The sequence below is a fragment of the Medicago sativa genome, chromosome 7, assembly GCF_051527215.1.
Source record: "Medicago sativa cultivar Bolivia chromosome 7, Bolivia_mono, whole genome shotgun sequence".
NCBI lineage: Eukaryota > Viridiplantae > Streptophyta > Magnoliopsida > Fabales > Fabaceae > Medicago > Medicago sativa.
Window position 1 is genome coordinate 70,261,618 of NC_140755.1, and position 17,918 is coordinate 70,279,535.

General features: G+C 32.0%; 2 protein-coding genes across 2 annotated transcripts; both read left to right on the forward strand.

Annotated features, from left to right (window-relative positions):
* The first annotated feature begins 989 nt into the window (after positions 1-989).
* LOC146908141 (metacaspase-7-like) lies at positions 990-5,282 on the forward strand. Its single transcript, XM_085729233.1, has 7 exons — positions 990-1,176; positions 1,263-1,473; positions 2,894-2,961; positions 3,048-3,258; positions 4,676-4,743; positions 4,830-5,040; positions 5,249-5,282. The coding sequence occupies exons 1-7, from the start codon at positions 990-992 to the stop codon at positions 5,280-5,282; spliced, it is 990 nt and encodes a 329-aa protein (XP_085585359.1).
* A 10,917-nt stretch (positions 5,283-16,199) lies between these two features.
* Positions 16,200-17,410, forward strand: LOC146908142 (abscisic acid receptor PYL4-like). The gene is made up of 2 exons (XM_085723512.1): positions 16,200-17,098; positions 17,236-17,410. Exon 1 carries the CDS (start codon positions 16,531-16,533, stop codon positions 17,089-17,091), a length of 561 nt encoding a protein of 186 aa, XP_085579638.1. The 5' UTR covers positions 16,200-16,530; the 3' UTR covers positions 17,092-17,098; positions 17,236-17,410.
* The last annotated feature ends 508 nt before the right edge of the window (positions 17,411-17,918 follow it).

Here is a 17,918-nt window from a genome sequence, read left to right on the forward strand (position 1 = left end):
ATGGTTAATTATGTTTGTGACTGAATGTGTAGTAGTTATGTTTTTTTACGTTTTGTTTTTGCTATTTGTTTCACCCCTTTACTTTTCTTAATTGATTAAGTTCAAAACAACTTCTTGGAAGACATTCATGTTTGTCACTACTCCTCTTATATGAGGGAATTTGATGGGAGAATTTGTACAACTCATTAGGTAGAATGCAACATGTGTTATATCAATTCGTTTGAGTTTTCGAAGAGTGCTGTAAATCTTTACACTAAATATAAGACACTTCAAATGCAACATTTTCTGCAAACTTTCAATAATATAATTTAAACCCAACATCATAATGATACCGTGTATTTAGGAATAATGTAATGTAACGTAGATGAAATTAAAACTAAATAAAATTGGGTATTTTTTGAATTGGTTTTGTGTACTTGTACAACTTTATTCGAATTTATCCAATACGCAAACTTATTCAAATTTATCCAATACGCAACTTTATGCAAATTTATTCAAACACAACTACATTCAAATTTATTCAATACCAAAATGCGCGGCACATAAAAAAACATAAAATGTACCAAAATACAAATCAACGTGAGTTAACTCACGTTGGATTTAATTAGTTTTCAAAGACATTATAATTTTTAGATCCCAAAATCATAAAATAAATGCAAATATAAACAAAAATAAAAGAACAAAATTGATACATATAAAATTTCATTTTATTATTATATTGATACATTTACAATAAGATATGTTTCTTGTCTAGGGAAGGGAGATTGAGGTAAAACTAAATATGCTTTACAAGAAGATGGTGGTGATAGGGTAAAGCTAAACCAGTGAGGTAAATGTTATTATTTATTTCATTTGTCCAGCGCAACGAAACGGACGACTCTTGCTGGATTGAGGTATGAAGATGTGAATATGAACTATATGCATGATGACTCTAAAGGATTAAGAAACTCCTTCAAAATATCGGCTTCGAAGAGAAGAATATACATTTGATGTTAGACAGAAATAAAAATAAACTTCGTCGTGTTCTTACTAATCAAGAAATTCTAAACAAGATAATTGATTTACTTAAGGCGACTAAGTCTGGAGATACATTAGTTGTATTTTTCAGTTGTCATGGTGGGGGTGAAGGTAACGAGCAAAAATTCATTTTTGATACTGATGGTTTACCACTAGATTGTACGTCTAAAACAAATCTTAGTTCATGTTTTTTTGCTAAACGGTGTTAAAACATTTTACTAATTTATTTATTTATAACCGTGCAGCTGAGCTATTAAAGCATGCTTTGGAAGAGCTACCTGAAGGCTCTGTCGTCACTTTTGTAGTTGACACGTGTTATGCAGGTGGACTTATTGAGATGAAGTTGGATAAAATTGTTTTGCTAACGTCATGTAGAACACACGAGAAATCTAGTGGTTTTAACATAGGATCGGTGTTTGCCAATCCTTTTTTGGAGTTGATTAAAGAGTCATTTCGGTCAGTTAACAACTTTTATCCCCCAATTACAAATCGCCAATTAATTAGAAGCACTATGTTGTTTTCTGGAAAGAGGGTGTTTACAAACACCAGGTGTATTTTCTACCCAAGCAAAGATAGGTTCTCAGATATTTCAATGATTCGGATAGAATAATACAATACTTTTCTTTTCCTACTATGGTATTTTACAGTTTATGTATTTGAAGGATTATAACTCTTTTATTAACTTATGAGTTCTGAGACATTAGCCAGGAGTAATAATTGTATCCAAACAAATTTATGAATATGGTTAATTATGTTTGTGACTGAATGTGTAGTAGTTATGTTTTTTTACGTTTTGTTTTTGCTATTTGTTTCACCCCTTTACTTTTCTTAATTGATTAAGTTCAAAACAACTTCTTGGAAGACATTCATGTTTGTCACTACTCCTCTTATATGAGGGAATTTGATGGGAGAATTTGTACAACTCATTAGGTAGAATGCAACATGTGTTATATCAATTCGTTTGAGTTTTCGAAGAGTGCTGTAAATCTTTACACTAAATATAAGACACTTCAAATGCAACATTTTCTGCAAACTTTCAATAATATAATTTAAACCCAACATCATAATGATACCGTGTATTTAGGAATAATGTAATGTAACGTAGATGAAATTAAAACTAAATAAAATTGGGTATTTTTTGAATTGGTTTTGTGTACTTGTACAACTTTATTCGAATTAATTCAATACACAACTTTATTCGAATTTATCCAATACGCAAACTTATTCAAATTTATCCAATACGCAACTTTATGCAAATTTATTCAAACACAACTACATTCAAATTTATTCAATACCAAAATGCGCGGCACATAAAAAAACATAAAATGTACCAAAATACAAATCAACGTGAGTTAACTCACGTTGGATTTAATTAGTTTTCAAAGACATTATAATTTTTAGATCCCAAAATCATAAAATAAATGCAAATATAAACAAAAATAAAAGAACAAAATTGATACATATAAAATTTCATTTTATTATTATATTGATACATTTACAATAAGATATGTTTCTTGTCTAGGGAAGGGAGATTGAGGTAAAACTAAATATGCTTTACAAGAAGATGGTGGTGATAGGGTAAAGCTAAACCAGTGAGGTAAATGTTATTATTTATTTCATTTGTCCAGCGCAACGAAACGGACGACTCTTGCTGGATTGAGGTATGAAGATGTGAATATGAACTATATGCATGATGACTCTAAAGGATTAAGAAACTCCTTCAAAATATCGGCTTCGAAGAGAAGAATATACATTTGATGTTAGACAGAAATAAAAATAAACTTCGTCGTGTTCTTACTAATCAAGAAATTCTAAACAAGATAATTGATTTACTTAAGGCGACTAAGTCTGGAGATACATTAGTTGTATTTTTCAGTTGTCATGGTGGGGGTGAAGGTAACGAGCAAAAATTCATTTTTGATACTGATGGTTTACCACTAGATTGTACGTCTAAAACAAATCTTAGTTCATGTTTTTTTGCTAAACGGTGTTAAAACATTTTACTAATTTATTTATTTATAACCGTGCAGCTGAGCTATTAAAGCATGCTTTGGAAGAGCTACCTGAAGGCTCTGTCGTCACTTTTGTAGTTGACACGTGTTATGCAGGTGGACTTATTGAGATGAAGTTGGATAAAATTGTTTTGCTAACGTCATGTAGAACACACGAGAAATCTAGTGGTTTTAACATAGGATCGGTGTTTGCCAATCCTTTTTTGGAGTTGATTAAAGAGTCATTTCGGTCAGTTAACAACTTTTATCCCCCAATTACAAATCGCCAATTAATTAGAAGCACTATGTTGTTTTCTGGAAAGAGGGTGTTTACAAACACCAGGTGTATTTTCTACCCAAGCAAAGATAGGTTCTCAGATATTTCAATGATTCGGATAGAATAATACAATACTTTTCTTTTCCTACTATGGTATTTTACAGTTTATGTATTTGTAGGATTATAACTCTTTTATTAACTTATGAGTTCTGAGACATTAGCCACGAGTAATAATTGTATCCAAACAAATTTATGAATGTGGTTAATTATGTTCGCGACTGAATGTGTAGTAGTTTTGTTTTTTTACGTTTTGTTTTTACTATTTGTTTCACTCATTTACTTTTATTAATTGATTAAGTTCAAAACAACTTCTTGGAAGATATTCATGTTTGACACTACTCCTCTTATATGAGGGAATTTGATGGGAGAATTTGTACAACTCATTAGGTAGAATGCAACATGTGTTATATCAATTCTTTTGAGTTTTCGAAGAGTATTGTAAATCTTTACACTAAGTATAAGACACTTCAATTCCAACATTTTCCAAACTTTCAATAATATAATTTAAACCCAACATCATAATGATACCACATATTTAGGAAGAATGTAATATAACGTAGATGAAATTAAAACTAAATAAAATTGGGTATTTTTTAAATTGATTTTCTGTACTTGTACAACTTTATTCGAATTAATTCAATACACAACTTTATTCAAATTTATCCAATACCAAATTTATTCAAATTTATCCAATATGCAACTTTATGCAATTTTATTCAAACACAACTTCATTCAAATTTATTCAATACCAAAATGCGCGGCATATAAAAAAACATAATATGTACCAAAATACAAATCAACGTGAGTTAACTCACGCTGGATTTAATTAGTTTTCGAAGACATTATAATTTTTAGATCCCAAAATCATAAAATAAATGCAAATATAAACAAAAATAAAAGAACAAAATTGATAAATATAAAATCTCATTTTATTATTATATAGATACATTTACAATAAGGCATGTTTCTTGTCTAGGGAAGGGGGATTGGGGTAAACTAAAAATGTTTTACAAGAAGATGGTGGTGATGGGGTAAAGCTAAACCAATAAGGTAAATGTTATTCCTTATTTCATTTTTCTAGCGCAACAAAACGGACGACTCTTGTCGGATTGAGGTATGAAGATGTGAATATCAACTATACGCATGATGACTATGAAAGGATTAAGAAACTCCTTCAAAATATCGGCTTCGAATAGAAGAATATACATTTGATGTTAGACAGAAATAAAAATAAACTTCGTCGTGTTCTTACTAGTCATGAACATCTAAACAAGATAATTGGTTTACTTAAGGCGACTAAGTCTGGCGATACATTAGTTGTATTTTTCAGTTGCCATGGTGGGGGTGAAGGTAACGAGCAAAAATTCATTTTTGGTGCTGATGGTTTACCACTAGATTGTACGTCTAAAACAAATCTTAGTTCATGTTTTTTTGTTAAACGGTGTTAAAACATTTTACTAATTTATTTATTTATAACCGTGCAGCTGAGCTATTAAAGCATGCTTTGGAAGAGCTACCTGAAGGCTTTGCTGTCACTTTTGTAGTTGATACGTGTTATGCCGGTGGACTGATTGAGATGAAGTTGGATAAAATTGTTTTGCTAACGTCACGTAGTACACACGAGAAATCTAGTGGCGTTAACATGGGATTGGTGTTTGTCAATACTTTTTTGGAGTTAATTGAAGAGTCATTTCGGTCAGTTAACAACTCTTATCCCTCAATTACAAATCGCCAATTAATTAGAAGCATTATGCTTCGATTTCTGAAAAGATGGTGTTTACAAACACCAGTTGTATTTTCTACCCAAGCAAAGACATTTTCTCAGATATTTCAATGCTTCGGGTAGAATAATACAATACTTTTCTTTTCTTACTATGGTATTTTACAGTTTATGTATTTGTAGGATTGTAACTCTTTTATTAACTTATGAGTTCTGAGACATTAGCCAGGAGTAATAATTGTATCCAAACAATACACCATTTATGAATGTGGTTAATTATGTTTGTGGCTGAATGTGTAGTAGTTTTTTTTTTTCCGTTTGATTTTTGCTATTTGTTTCACCCCTTTATATTTATTAATTGATTAAGTTCAAAACAACTTCTTGGAAGATATTCATGTTTGTCACTACTCCTCTTATATGAGGGAATTTGATGGGAGAATTTTTACAACTCATTAGGTAGAATGCAACATGTGTTATATCAATTCTTTTGAGTTTTCGAAGAGTGATGTAAATCTTTACACTAAATATAAGACACTTCAATTCCAACATTTTCTACAAACTTTCAATAATATAATTTAAACCCAACATCATAATGATACCACATATTTAGGAAGAATGTAATGTAACGTAGATGAAATTAAAACTAAATAAAATTGTGTATTTTTTGAATTGATTTTGTGTACTTGTACAACTTTATTCGAATTAATTCAATACGCAACTTTATGCAAATTTATTCAAACACAACTTCATTCAAATTTATTCAATACCAAAATTTGCAGCATATAAAAAAACATAAAATGTACCAAAATACAAATCAACGTGAGTTAACTCACGCTGGATTTAATTAGTTTTCGAAGACATTATAATTTTTAGTTGTCAAAATCATAAAATAAATGCAAATATAAACAAAAGTAAAAGAACAACATTGTTACACGTAAAATCTCATTTATTATTATATCGATACATTTACAATAAGATATGTTTTTTGTCTAGGGAAGGGGAATTGGGGTAAAACTAAATAAGCTTTACAAGAAGATGGGGTAAAGCTAAACTAGTGGGGTAGAGCTAAATCGGTAGTGCATGGTGATTGGGGGGGGGGGGGGGATGGGACAGGACTTGGGTGACATAATGTCACCGTGACATTAAATCTGGGTCACACAACACACATTGTCATTTGCATTTGGGTCACACAACACATCCATGAGTACATTTGTGTGGCCCAGATTTAATGTCACCGTGACATTATGTCACCCAAGTATTTTCCAGGGAGATGGTGCGGGGGAGGGGGAAGGGATTGGGGTAAGGTATGTTTTTGTCTAAGGCGAAAGAGACCTTGATGGTCAACCTTGCACCCCAAACAAACCAACATCACACTCAGACAAACCATATTTCTTTGCAGTGCGTAGCCATCCCCATTGACCGTTCATACAATCCCTGAAATTTTCAAAGAGGCCTCTTTCTGTGAAAGGCCAACGATGGAAACACATTGTTGTAGAAGGAATAGAAAAGAGAGTCTGAGATGATGGTGTGAGAAATGGGGAAGGTTGTAAGGGTGTTTATAGGGGGAATAGATGCATAAGTTGTAACTACCCATAATGGTGAGTCAAAAAATGTGTAAAATCAAGTTTTACCAGCCGACCACCGTCCAAAAAACATGTTTTATGTTGTGCAGACCACCGACCAAAGAATTGCGAGTTAAATCACGCTGGGTTTATAACCTGCGTGAGTTAACCCGCGCTGGAAGTACCGCGAGCGTGACTTAACTCACGCGGGGTTACTTTCGTCAATTCAGTTGGGAGGAAGTGTTTTTTGATGGCAGAAGAGCAATTTTCTAATATGGTCTGTGTAGAAACAAAGTGTAGGCCCAAACACTAGGGCCCTTGATGGGTGGTACCTAGGGTTGCACCGTTATAAATAGAGAGACTAGGTCCCCTTTGCCATCACTCTGACTATTCTCCTCATTAGTGGTTTGCCCCACCGAAAACCCTAAGTTATGGAGCATGTGAAAGGCAAAGGAAGATTATTGTCCTAAATCTCGATGAATCCGACAATCATGATTTTCAAGTAAGTATGTCCTAATTTCACATAATAATTTCGATCTTGATGATTAAATTATAACATCTACTTCCTCTAGATGAGCCAATTGGCTATCACCTTTACTATATTTGGATCAACTGGATGAATTTAATCATCAATAAGAATAATTAAGAACTTTTTTTTCCTTAGAAAATGAAGAAAAAAGTGAAAGTTTTTTATTTAAAGAAAGCACGCGACTAAGATTCGATAGATACTACCCACACCCCAAATAATGCAAGTTACACCCCAAAGTTACTAATATACCCTTTATTCATGTTCACTGCACATTAATTATGTATATGTAAATTCAGTTTACATAGTGTATGTAAACTCAGTTTACGTAGTGTATGTAAACTCAGTTTACATGAGTTAAGTAAACTGAGTTTACATACACTACGTACACTGAGTTTACATACACTATGTAAACTGAATTTACATAAGTAAGTTAAGACTGAGTTTTAGTTCATGTAAACTGAGTTTACATACACCATGTAAACTGAGTTTACGTAGTTTATGTAAACTGAGTTTACATACACCAAGTATTTCGGTGTATGTTATTCCATTTTAGAATATGTACGTAAACTAAATTCACGTGAGACCTATATGTAAACTTAAATTACGTTACCTTTCTACGTAAACTTAAATCAAACAAATCGATGTAGATAGACAAACGTGAAATTAACAACAACTATAAACATCCATAAATCATAGAGCAAACGATAAATAAAAACTCGAAGAAATTTATGAAATTCACTTACTTGTATTAATCGAGTACGTATCAATGGAAGAGATGTTGATTCAATTGACGATTTTTGTAGGTATTGATTGCATATCCATGGTGGTTTGTGGGTGAAAAAGGGGTGAGGGTTCAAAATGATAGTAAAAGAAGGGTTTTTAGAAATTTAGAAGAAGAGGGTAATTTTGGTATTATTGTAAAAAAAATTAATAAATTTGGGTGTAACTATGATTATATGGGGTGAAACTAGAAAGAGTCCTAAGATTCATACAACTTTGGACGAAATACCCACCAATTAATTACTCCCTAATTAAATAAGAAAAATATTAATGGAGTATTTTTTATCTCAATATTATTATTAGAAGAAAGAAAACGTTTTTTTTTTTCTTTTTTGAATGACGTTTATATATATATTCTTAATATGATTTTTATAAGAGTTTAAAAGTCGTTGACTGTCGGCTTAAATCAACTTTACGCATGTCCTCGTGAGCTTGACTCAGTTGGTTGGACAATGCATAAAATATGCAAAGGTCCAGGGTTCAAACCCCGGCCACTACCAAAAAAAAAAAATCAACTTTACATTATAATCAATGAAAATATTTGTCACCATGCTAATCAATCATCCCTTAGTCATTAATAACTTTTGCTTTTTTTTGTTTCTTCAATCACAACTATTATAAATTCACACACATTTTTTTAAACTCGATATCTGATTCAAGAGATGACTAATCCGAGATATTCAATCTCACCGTTCACCTGCATAGTCCATTTGAAGACATGACTTTGTTTTGTATAACTAGCCTACCGAAATTGGCACTAGATGAATCAAACTTGAGACATTGAGAGAAACATTCTCCAATATACCAAGCTAACACCATCAGGTCTATCCAAGTGGTATTGAGGGGAAACAAACTGACCTTGCAGAGGCACCATTTAAAGCCAGAGCATTGCTCTGCACAAATTCACACATATGATTCAATTACCACTAACCCTAGAGCTACTGATATTGGGGAAGATTATATTCAAAAACAAATTATTGAGGAAGAAAGACGAACAACTTAGGTATAATTGAAATAAGATAACGGATTTTTTTTCCAATCAGTAAGTTAATGAGTCATGCTAACAAGTGTCCTTAATTAGAGCATTTGTTAAGAATCTGAAAATGGAAACAAGTGATAAATTCTAGGTATAAAAAATCAATTTTTAAATTTTTAAGGTTTAAAAGTTTTAAGGTGTTGAATGCATCATTTTTAAGATAAAGCTTCTTTTTTAAATCCTATATCAAGTGCCCTTAGGAGTACACTTTTAGCATTTTCCTAAGTTAATTGTAATTAGGTTTGTGAAACGCGCCAATTATTTAGCATAGACGATTAGTTTGATCTGTCTAGAATTCATCTTTAAATAAATAGTTTTTCTAACCTATGCATTGCATAGGATAAGGTGCATTAAATATACCACTTTTTTCAACAACAACTATCACATTAATTACTACATCCGTCCCTAATTATAGGACCCTTTTGAAATTTTTTTCTGTCTCTTTTTATAAAACCCTTTTGGTATTTTCAAGTACATTGATTAATTCTTTACCAACATACCCCTATTTATTTTATATCTTTTTCTTCAATCAACATTAAATATTATGTTGAAAACATAAACTAACTCTCTCTCTTAAAGGACAGAATTGTAAAAACAATACTCCCTCCGTCCCTATATATAACCCCCTTTTGTTTTTTTTCACATTTCTTAAGAAAAGTTGTTAATACAATTAATGTGTCTATTTTGTGTGTTAATATTACCAAATTATCCTTTGTTTATATGTGTATTAAATTGACTTTTCATATTTCAAGATAATAATAAATGTATCTAGTAATTTGAAAATAGGTTTATATATAGGGACAATTTTTTAGTCAAATGAGTGGTTATATATAGGGACGGAGGGAGTACTAATTACTAACAAATTTATTACACTTTTCAATTTTCTTAATTTGAGTTATTTTTTCAAAAGGGTCTTATAATTAGGGACGGAGGTAGTATTATTTTCTTGAAAAATGACAAGTAATTATATTTTCCCTCCATCTCTCTCCTATTAACCAATCTATTTATTGTATTTTGTGAAAAACTAAATAGTCATCTTCTAAATAGTGTAGTTGAGCTTTTTTCTTTCAGTTTTTTTCCTTCTGCGTTAAATTGTTTTTCTCAAGATATGAAAATTGCACAAAACTCACTTATTTGTTCTCATGTGGCAGCTATACCACAATAACTTATATAATTACTTTCTTTCAATTTTTTTTTTTTTTTTTACGTTTTTCTCGTATATGTTCTAAGCTAGTAATTCCTTATTTACGATTTCATTAAGTCACACAAACATATATTACATTTTCTTAGGCACACACAAACACCGCTTAAATTGCCACACATCAGCATGACTATAACTCCTTGTCTCTATATTTTTTTATATTAAAAACGTAGTATTTCTTCTTCTCTGATGATGATATGCACCACAAGCCCTCAACAGTTTTTCTCAATTTCTTTCATTGAGTCACACAGGCATTTCTTTAACGTTTTCTCAATTTCTCTCATTGAGTCACACATGCATATTATTACAAAGAAATGTTGTTCATGGATAATTCCAAAAAATAGGTTAGATAAAATACAAAAAAATAAAAAAGGATTGTTCTCCATGCACCCATTTAAAAACAAAGAAATAAGTTAGAAGAAAGAAATCTCGTTCATGGCACCCATTTAATTCATAGATAATTCTCCATGCACTTATTACTAGATGTAGTCATTATTTTTGTAGTACTATATAGTAGTTGTAAAAAAATAAAATAAAAAAAATAGAATGATTAATAGGATAGAGAAAATTATCATTTTTCAAGAAAATAATAATTAATATGATAGTTTTTGTTAAAAAAAATGGTACATTTAATGCTCCTTATCCTATGCAATGTTGCATAGGTTAGAAAAACCCATAAATAAATACTTGAGCTTATTTTATAAGTGAACCTAAAATTATAAGACAAATATACCTATGTAGTAATTTGTGTAAGAAAGTACTTCACGTTCATGGCCACCACACCATTTAGCTGTCTAAAATTGCATAGTAGGAGTAGTTGTAGCAACTAGAAATCGCATGGACAAGTGGGAACACATGTTGATATAAATTTCCCCCCTCACGTGCACCAAAATATGGGTCAAAGTGTTAATTTGACCACTGCCAATTGAGGCATGGTGATCACGAATAGCTTTGAGACTTTGAAGTTATGAATAAAGTGAAAAACGAAATCAAGATAAAAGATTTTGGCTCTTCACATTAAAGTGATAAAAAGGTCTCTTGCAAATTGAGACATAAACATATAGATTATGAGGCTGCTTTTGCTTGTGGAAAAAAGGGTATGCGACTATTGCATTGCATATGGGATTGTGCGGTGGGTAGGGCATGCATATATGTCACATGGCATAAAAAAATTTGTGATATCATAGCTTACGATATATCATGCAAGTTGATCATTTATTTCTATATGTACTTTCTTTAGATAACGTATCATTCATTATATTCGACCCTTCATGGATCCACGAAATTTCTGGTCGCTGAATACTTTCTCACCCTATAAGTTGCAATAAAGAATGCCTTAAACAAAAGTTGCATTAAATTATAATGAGCAATGCTATATATCAAGAAAGATTTTATCAAGAAATTGTGCCGAAATTAATGTTAGCTAATAAAATCTCAGCCTGGCCGGAAATCATGGGGTGGTGGGTGTTATGTATTTTTTTTATGAAACTTTAATAAATAAGATTGAAATCTAAGGGTGATAATTTTGCCATGTCATTCTTGAATTCTTCAAGAAAATCCATTCTTGATATCTAGCATTTTCCAATTATAATTTAGTAAAAACAAAAATAATTAAAGGAACCAACAAGGTTTATATAAAAAAGAGCAACAAAAAAAAATAATACAAGTTTGGTTTAGTGAAATCAATAATTTGACTTTCACACCACGACAATCAACATTTAAATCGCATTTGAAACAAATGAAATGACACGTTTAGTATAATTAGCTCAAGTAGAGGAATATATAGAAACCCAAAACAAATAAAAAGAATTTTAAGGGATATGTATTCACCCATGCAAAGATGTAGAGATGGCAAATGGACCAATAAATTTTTTTGACAAAAAATGGACCAATAAATTATTAGGTTAAAAAATGTTCACAATAGGTCAAGGATAGATGCAAGGGGCAGGTCCCCCCACTTTTTTTTTTTTTTAATAACAAATTTGCTACTAGTCTCTAAATAATTTTATTAATTATCTAATAAAAATAAAGCATTGTGTCCATTAAAAATTATTGGATAATTGATTTGCTAGGAATTAATTTGTGTCACTACGTGAAAGATAAATTATTAAATGTTTCTTTGATCACATACATAAAAAAAAATTGATAGTCTATAAACTATTAGCTCAAAAACTATTTTGTAAAAATATTTATTAGTGATATTGTTTAGTTTATGCTATTTTTACATACATATTTATAGTATATAACCTTTCCTCGTCTTTGTTAAAAAAAAAAAAAAATCCTCGTCAGTTGAATTTTAGACCCCTCATTGCAATGGATCGTTAAAATTGGCAATATAGGTACAAATACAAGCACCAATAATTAATTATTTACAAAATTGTGCAGGTAGACAAATTAAAAAAATTCGACTAATGAAATCAAGATTATATACTATGCATATTTACATGAAAGATAGAACGAATAATATGATATCACTACCAAAAAGAGTTAGATTACATAGGGAAAATTAGAGAAGGAAAATGTGAAACATTTCTCTAAATTCGTCATTAGTTTTAGTGTTTGAGGGATGAATAGTACTCATTCTGTTCTTCACGTCTGGGTGTAATCTCTTCCACATATATAAATGCTCGTCTATGGATAACTCAAGTTTATTTATAGAGATATAGAAAGATAGATAGTTTATATTAAATTATTGAATAAACAAATTTTAAAATAAATTAATTACTCAATTTAAGATAACAGTCACCTAATAATTGAATCAAATTAATATTTGTAAATTTTGTTGTTATGTAGACAATGATGATATTTGATAAAACTATTTCAAGATGGTATATCATTGTTATAAAAAATAAAAATAAAATTCGGATAATATTTGTAAATTTTGTTGTTATGTAGACGATGATGATATTTGATAAAACTATTTCAAGATGGTATATCATTGTTATAAAAAATAAAAACAAAATTCGGATTCAAAAAACTATTTCAAGATGGTATATCATAGTTATAAAAAATAAAAACAAAATTCGGATTCAAAAAAATAAAAAATAAAAACAAAATTCGGATTCAACAATGCATTTTTGTTTTTTGTGGTGGCCGAGTGTGGTGGCCGGGAATCGAACCCCGGACCTTGCATATTTTATGCATTATCCCAACTATCTGAGCTAAACTCACGATGACAATATCAACAACAATGCATTGATCTAATGGGTAAGGAACTTGTGTCGCTTAAATATGTGGTCAGATGTTTGATTCCTGACTTATGCGTATAGAAAAATGGGTTAAATATGTTTTTAGTCCCTACATTTTACGCCCCTTTGAAGAATAGTCCCTACATTTCATTAAATGTTTTTAAAATCCTCACATTTTTATTTCGTTACCATAATTAGTCCTTGCCGTCAATTTTCATCCAGTCATCAAACAGAATGCTGATGTGGCATTTTTAATTTTTTTTATCCTTTTAAATGGATTGGGCCAAATGAAATGGGTAAAATAACCCGACCCGGATCCAACCTATTTCAGTTTTGTTTCCAATCCCTAAATTTATGCCATTTCTTCTTCTTCTTCTTCCTCCATTTGCCATCTCTCCAACCCAAATCTAAGCTTATCCTATTTCTTTTTCTTCCCCTTATCATCTCGCCTCTCTCTAGAACCTAAGCTACCCTCAACCTTTTCTTGTCTTTCCTCCCAAATCTAAATCAACATTAACTTGGCTAAGTCCAGGAAGTTGAACTCGAACACGCTGCAACCTATTTCCCAATTCAGGAGACACAGCCTCAACAATAGCTATGATTCCATTCTCATAAAGATCCACCTTGGTAACTCTATCCTTATCCAATTAATACTCAAGAAATAATTTTAGAATCCCTCTTCTTCCTTCCTGTTGATTTTGATCTAAGGATGCTTTTATGGAAAATGATTTTGATGCCTTATTATTCAATGAAGAAAATCACCAAGATGAAAAGAGCTATCTTCCATTCAAGTCCTTACCAAGAGTAGTTCTATTACTGTTTGTGGATAAAGCATTACCAAACCCTTTGGTGGTAGAGGAAGTAGATGAAGAAGGGTGTGCCAAAATGAAGGAATTTCGAATCCCTAATTTATGAACAATTGAAAAATGATGGAAGAGAGATGATGATGATGATGTTGGATGGTGTTATTGTTACGTGAGAAGGTCGAAGAAGAAGAGGGATTGATTTACTTTTTAATTTTAATTTTTTAAGTGTGATAAATAATAAAATTAATTTTTTTATTTAAATTAGGATTTTAATATGTGGCATGACATGTCATTAATGAGGCCATGTGGCTTCCTAGTGGCGTCTATGTGGCATGTTCCGTTTGCCCGGTCAGCAAAAATAGACTTCAGGGACCAATTTTGTTAACGGTGGAAAAATGTAGGGACTTTAAAAATATTTAATGAAATATATGGACTATTCTTCAAAGGAGGGTAAAATGTAAGGACTAAAAACATATTTAATTCTAGAAAAATATGGTTGAAATGAGAGAACTCATCTTGTGTATCCCACAAGTTTTCCAACAGAGATTAATCATAATTAACGGTGGAAACTACGTACGAATATCATCGTAACTTAAAAATTTTAGATAGAGTACAATTCCGTCGTTTAATTAAAATATTTCCCTTGCAATCGACATTACCAACGTATTTAGTGATGTATCAAAACGCATAACTAAATCAGGCCTCACAAAATATTTAGGGAGGGATGATGCAATTTGTCACAAATTGCGACAAACATGATAAAGTCCCAACCATTGGTAAAGTCTTCACTAATAATGGACAAAATTTAAAACAAATTATACATTTTCCATCACTAATTGTTACGAAATCTGTATTTTCGGTCAATAAAACTATGACGAATGACTTTTTGCATAGCTAATGTGTAAATATATATTATTTGAATTGGTTTTTTTTGAAATAATTATTTGAATTTGTTAAACATTTTAAATTTAAATTTAAATTTTAAATTGGGGGAGCTTGAGACTCCCCTTTGATACTTGGGTAGCTTGCCTTCACCTTGAACCGTCAAATTTATGAATATGTGTGCATAGAGCCCTTTAAATGAGTTTGCATTAGGTTACTGGGCTTTTCCCTCCAACCCGTATGTGAAAATCAAGAAAAAGCTATTTTTTTTTTCGTTCGGCACACAAATGCGTGTGGGCCATGTGCGGGGTGTCTGAGCCCATGGCAGACCAACCATTTCTCTCGTAGCTATGCCTAGGCGCATGGAGGCATGTGATGGGTGCGGTGCTCAGTGTCCTTGTGCGAAAATTGCACTTTTTCTTTGTTTTTCAAGTGTTTTCCTTCTTTGACATGCCCTTGGGACTTGTGACATAATTTTCCCAACTTGTATTGTCTTCAAAGCCTTCTAAAACTAAAACCTTCGTCGATCTTCCTTTTTGTCTTCCATAACTTCTATGTGGTGTCTTGCTTTGTCAAATTACATAATTTATCTGTAAAAAGACTCAAAACAGATACAAAGTTATCTGATTAGGGAAGCAAGATAATTACAACGACTTAAATCAAAACAATACAAACTCTTACTTTTTAAAGCTAACACGACATCACCTATTCTCAATGACATTGTTTCACACATTCACGAATTAATTTTTTTTTGCTTTTGTTTCTGACAACTTCTCATCATCAGAGGTAATTATATTCAAGATATATCTAACTCTAAACATGAGTATTTCTCTCAACTAAGATTGAAATCTTGATCCACGCTGCTTTTAGCATAAGGCTTCTTCCTTCCGTTAGACCCAACCTCATTGATGTCCCAAAATAACATTTTACTCCAATTTTACATGCATATACTTTTATCACTTATGAACATTTGTTTTATCCTCTCAACTTGCACACTTGATAAAAAGTTTGGGCCCCGGTTGTTTAACATATATCACATCCCACATGAAATTGGCTAGCCTTTTTCCACCTTTTGAAGATTCAATCCAACCGTACATCTCTTCACTATCACAAAATTTTGCTATATATGAACAAATAAATAAAATCCAATAACTACAAAACTAACCGAAATACTGAACCTTGTCCTTCCTTCTTTGTCCTTTCAAAAAACCTCCACTTATTTAACTTCTCTCCTTTCTTTTCCAAAAACACCAAAACCATCCATTCATTCATTCATTCATTCACATTCCAACTCTCAAACCTCAAAACCAAAAAACATCATATCAAGCATCAACAACATCATCAGATCAAACACTCTAGATCACATAGTAATCTTGATCGTCAGAGTGTTTGCAGGTACACCATCTGAACACTTGATCGTCAGAGTGTTTGCAGGTACACATCATCTGAGCACGTTCTTAGTCCATTCAGGATCACACAATATGTTACCAAACCCAACAACCACCGTCCCCGACGCCATCGCCCGCTACCACACCCACGCAGTCTCCCCCAACCAGTGTTGCTCCGCCGTCATCCAACAAATCGCCGCACCCGTTTCCACCGTCTGGTCCGTAGTCCGTCGCTTCGACAATCCACAAGCCTACAAACACTTCGTCAAAAGCTGCCATGTAATCCTCGGTGACGGCAACGTCGGCACTCTCCGTGAAGTCCGTGTCATCTCCGGCCTCCCCGCCGCCGTCAGCACCGAACGTCTCGAAGTCCTAGACGATGAACGTCATGTCATCAGCTTCAGCATGATCGGTGGTGATCACCGGCTTGCTAACTACCGTTCTGTCACCACTCTTCACCCTAGTCCGATCTCCGACGAAGATGGCAACCACCGCTCCGGCACGGTGGTTGTTGAATCCTACGTTGTTGATGTTCCACCTGGAAACACCACTGAAGATACATGTGTGTTTGTTGATACTATTCTTCGGTGCAACCTTCAATCTCTCGCGAAATTTGCTGAGAATTTGGCCTCAACGAGATCAAATCAACGATAAATTCATCGTAAATTTTCTCTCCTTTGTTTTTTTTTTTTGTTTTTAACTTCGGATTTTTACTCGTTTGCTACAATTTTTTACTTGTAATAATATTAGTGATTAAGTTGCTATATATTTTTGTTTTTTTATTTTTATTATTGTTAGGTTTTGCAAGTTTGTTGCAGAAAAAGAGTTTCTCTTCTACCAAGTTATGTGATCCTTTTTAATATTGTTTCACTAAAGTGAAAATGAAACTAGGGTTAATTTGTGTAATGTTCGTGTAATTTTTGTTCTCATTGTACTAATTTTCACGAGAAAATGAAACTAGGGTTGATTTAAATTCTGTGGTAATTAATTAATGATTCATTTTAAAAGGAGAAATGCACCGACTAATACTATAATATATGTACTTGATAAATTAATTGGATTCACGAGTTTGTGTGAGTTGATTATTATAGCTACTATTAGTTGTTTTGTAACTTTGGGTATTGGTGATAATTGATGTGAATGATAAGTTTCTATCACATGAAATGGTGAGAGAGCTTTTGAATTTTGAGCTTTCCATAAGTTAAGGCGAATGTGACGATGGCTATGATTTTGGATGCAACTTGCGGTATGGGGATGGTGAGGTTCTGTTTGTGCCTTCACTTTCTGTCTACTTTGCTTAAAATCAATCTATGTGATGATCATTTTATTTTTACCATATAGTTCTCATCATCATAATTCAAATTACAAACTGTAGCAATAAATATATAATATGAGTAGATATATATGCTTGCTACTAGGTAAATATTTGAAGCAAAAAAGTAATTTTTTTAGGAGAGTGGCTATGTATAAATTATCTTTTA

What these genes read in the sequence shown, in the direction of transcription:
- LOC146908141 (XM_085729233.1), top strand. Translation starts at nt 990, where the DNA reads ATGTTAGACAGAAATAAAAATAAACTTCGTCGTGTTCTTACTAATCAA. An exon ending in TTGATTAAAGAGTCATTTCG is followed by an intron (nt 3,259 to 4,675) that starts GTCAGTTAACAA and finishes TGTATTTTTCAG; the next exon opens with TTGCCATGGTGGGGGTGAAG. An exon ending in TTAATTGAAGAGTCATTTCG is followed by an intron (nt 5,041 to 5,248) that starts GTCAGTTAACAA and finishes ATGTATTTGTAG; the next exon opens with GATTGTAACTCTTTTATTAA.
- LOC146908142 (XM_085723512.1), top strand. Translation starts at nt 16,531, where the DNA reads ATGTTACCAAACCCAACAACCACCGTCCCCGACGCCATCGCCCGCTAC.